The sequence below is a fragment of the Oratosquilla oratoria genome, unplaced genomic scaffold (assembly GCF_046742065.1).
Source record: "Oratosquilla oratoria isolate Oo_2021 unplaced genomic scaffold, ASM4674206v1 SCAFFOLD75, whole genome shotgun sequence".
NCBI lineage: Eukaryota > Metazoa > Arthropoda > Malacostraca > Stomatopoda > Squillidae > Oratosquilla > Oratosquilla oratoria.
The window spans coordinates 464,176-467,500 of NW_027467739.1; the positions used below are offsets into that span (position 1 = coordinate 464,176).

Genomic DNA, 3,325 nt, shown 5'->3' on the forward strand with positions numbered 1-3,325 from the left:
GTATCTATCTTTGCCCTTTGTGCTCATATTTTAAAATTGTTTGTACTGATACCCGTTAAATGTCGAACCAGAACCTTTACATTCCATAGGCGAGATTGGAGCCCAAGTGATTCTGGCGGCATACAACAGACGACCCACAGCATTACCTACTAATTGGCATTATAACCTTGTAGTTCTGAAGCATTATTTGGTATTATTTTGGTATTTTTCTTTTCAAAGTCGTACATTGATAATTACGCTGGATCAGATACCCATTAATTCTGCAGCAGTGGGATAATATTAACGACACGAAGGAGAAAAGGAAATTGAAAGAAAAATCGTAGAGAAAAATAGAAGGGAAAGTAGGAACAAGAAGTGTAGCATTGAATGAATTGCCATCCGACTCGGCCTTGACATCACATGATATACTGCAACAGGACACTGTCCAGCGACCTCCGCTCCAAAGGATACATGACCTTCACACCTACAGCCCAGCACATATGGAAGCGCGGTTTCCTTCGCCAATACCTCCAATGACCATTTTCTTTTCCTATATCTCTTTTTCCCTTAAAAGGTCTTGAATGCTACAGATGTATATCACAACATTAGGAAGGTTCTGATCCGCTGGACGGAAGGCTTGACCATAATGAATAAATGAAAATTTCAGAGAACTGTTTCTCTAGACTAAATATGGAATGAAATTGATAAAGCTTGGAGAAAGGGAGTACAGATCAAAACGCAGAACCAAGACCCTGTACTTCCGCTTCATCGCTTACGTAATTCGAGACTCAGCACCATCATATTGGATGTACGCTGCAATAATCGATGGGAACAGTTAAACAGCAGTAAAAGGAAAGGACGGAAAGTAAGGGAATCAAAGAGTGAATCTAGGAGGCGGATCTAAAATGGGTGCGTGTGATACTGTCTCAGAGGAATATTGGGCTGGGCAGATGGTTGTGGTACAGCTTTTTTGCAAGGGCAGTGGAGCGCTACACGAATGCTTCCCCCACTATATTGGAATCGTGAACGCCAATATGAACCAAACAGGACTAGACGATTCGAAAACTGTCTGAGATACTTTCCAGTGTTGCAGTTTTACGTTTTAGATAACATATGCGGAGATTAGAAGGATTCGAGGATTTTTCGATCGTTACTTCGGCTGTTCAGAACAGGTATTGCAAATATAATTGCTTATCGAAACTTGATATCAAAATATATACGTGATCTAGAAAAATATCTAGGTAATGCGTTAGGTGGTTATTAGTTTTATTCATAGATCCCTGAACATAAAATTTAGTGGAATACAATTTCAATAATAATCGAATGCATGAAGCAAATAGATTAAACGTCTCTTGCTAAAGACTATTCTTTAATCCCATCCTTACGAAGCCACACATACAAAGTCAGCTTGAAATGAAGCGTTCTACATGGTTAGAAAATTATTAAACCAGATGTTCTACAACCCTGTCATCAATGAGGAGGTGCCACAGAGATGAACAAAATGACCTGTTAGCAGAAAAAAAAGGACTGAAATAGAAACAAAAATGGTACGTGGGAAGTTATTTTATTTTTTGTTATTAGAAATGCAATCAGATACAATGCCTCTCTATATAAACACACATACATACACACAACCATATGCACAGATACACACACACACACACACACATACATACAAACACACAAACACACACAAATTGTAGCAAAAGTATTAACAAAAGCAGAAAAGCTAGCAAACAGTGAAAACTGTAATAGTATATGGATAAAAAAATGAACGATGAGGAAAAAGAAAAAGAGAAGACACTAAGAAGTGAAGTTAAAGAAAAAAAGAGAAACGGACGGAAATCGAAAAGGAGGAGTTATATTGGAGAGTACTAGATATGAGGCTGAGAAAATGGTATATTAATAAAAAAAAAACGAAAAAAGAAACGAACAGAACAGAGAACGAGATAGAGAAAGAAAAATAGAAGTGACTTATACTAACATAAACGGTTTGATACCAGGATTGAATTAACTAAATGATTATCTGTCCGAAGAAAAACCAATATTATGGGAATTGTGGAGACAAAATTAAGGGGTCCACTACCACCAAATAATATTGGACAAAGATTATATAATCACTGGAGGAAAAATAGATTGGAAAAATAGGGCGGAAGAGTCATGTTTTTTTTAGTAAGAAAAACTTAAATGTGACGAAAGTTACAGAGGGAGAAAATAGTGTGGAAATGATCATTATAACATTTGAAAATAGTGATATGAAAAGTAGAATGTTTATGGTGACTTACAGTATGTGCCCCCAAAAACGGATTCTTGGAAAGAGAGCGATTATTCTAAAACGTTAGAAGACAAAAGGCATTCATTAAATAAGATGCGGAAGGACGGAGGAAACGTAGTATTTATAGGAGACTTTAACTGCAAAGAAATATATTGAGAAGAGATGATAGTGAAAGATGGAGAGAACCTTTGGTGAAATATATTACTTGACTATAGAATGCACAATGACACAATGGATAAAAGAAAATACCAGATATAGAAATAATGAAGAACCATCGAGACTAGATCTAATATTTACATCAAATTATGGGAAAGGTGGAGGGGGAAACACGGGTCTTTATCTGATTATCGAGTTTATTCCTGACCGGTTTCGCTTACAATAGCTTCTTCAGAGGAGTGTTACTCTGGGTCGAAGTTGGCGGTGTATATAGTGAGTCAGGCCCACGTTCCCTCCTTGTGGAGTGGTTGGTGGCTGGTTCCAGTACATGTCAAACAGCACCGGTACAATATGATACAATAATAGTAATATAATAATAATACAACACAACACGATCTATGATACAATATACAATATAAATTATAATATATAATATAATATACCAAATCATATCATGGTATATCACATTATAATACAACATAATAAGAATAAATATGAAAATAAATGTCATCGTGATATTTTGTCACCGTGTTATGTCTGAGTTGTCCTGGGCGTCTTTCATTCCGTCCATTCCATTTCTCCCATCTCCCGGCCCGTGCTGTGTCCTGCAGTCATGTGTGATGTTTCAACTGTTCCAGTATGACACCTCAAACAGCATCGGTATAACATATGATAATAATAATAATAGTACTAATGATAATAATAATAATAGTACTAATAATAATGATAATAATAATAATAATAATAAATAATAATAATAATAATAATAATAATAATAATAATAATAATAATAATGATAATACTGTAAAAATAATAACATACAATATAATATATAATAATGCAATAAAATTATATTACAGTATAATAACATAACATAATACTAATAATTAGTATCGATACAGAATGCATAATAAA

The 3,325-nt window shown here is 34.8% G+C and overlaps 1 protein-coding gene across 1 annotated transcript in view; it reads right to left on the reverse strand.

Moving 5' to 3' along the window:
* Positions 1–395: 395 nt before the first annotated feature.
* The window catches only part of LOC143023981 (ATP-dependent DNA helicase Pif1-like), a 29,342-nt gene continuing 26,412 nt past the window's right edge, over positions 396–3,325 (reverse strand). Inside the window, exon 2 of the mRNA XM_076182664.1 lies at positions 396–563. Within this exon, the coding sequence (XP_076038779.1) occupies positions 396–563 (168 nt within the window). The remainder of the gene's footprint in view (positions 564–3,325) is intronic.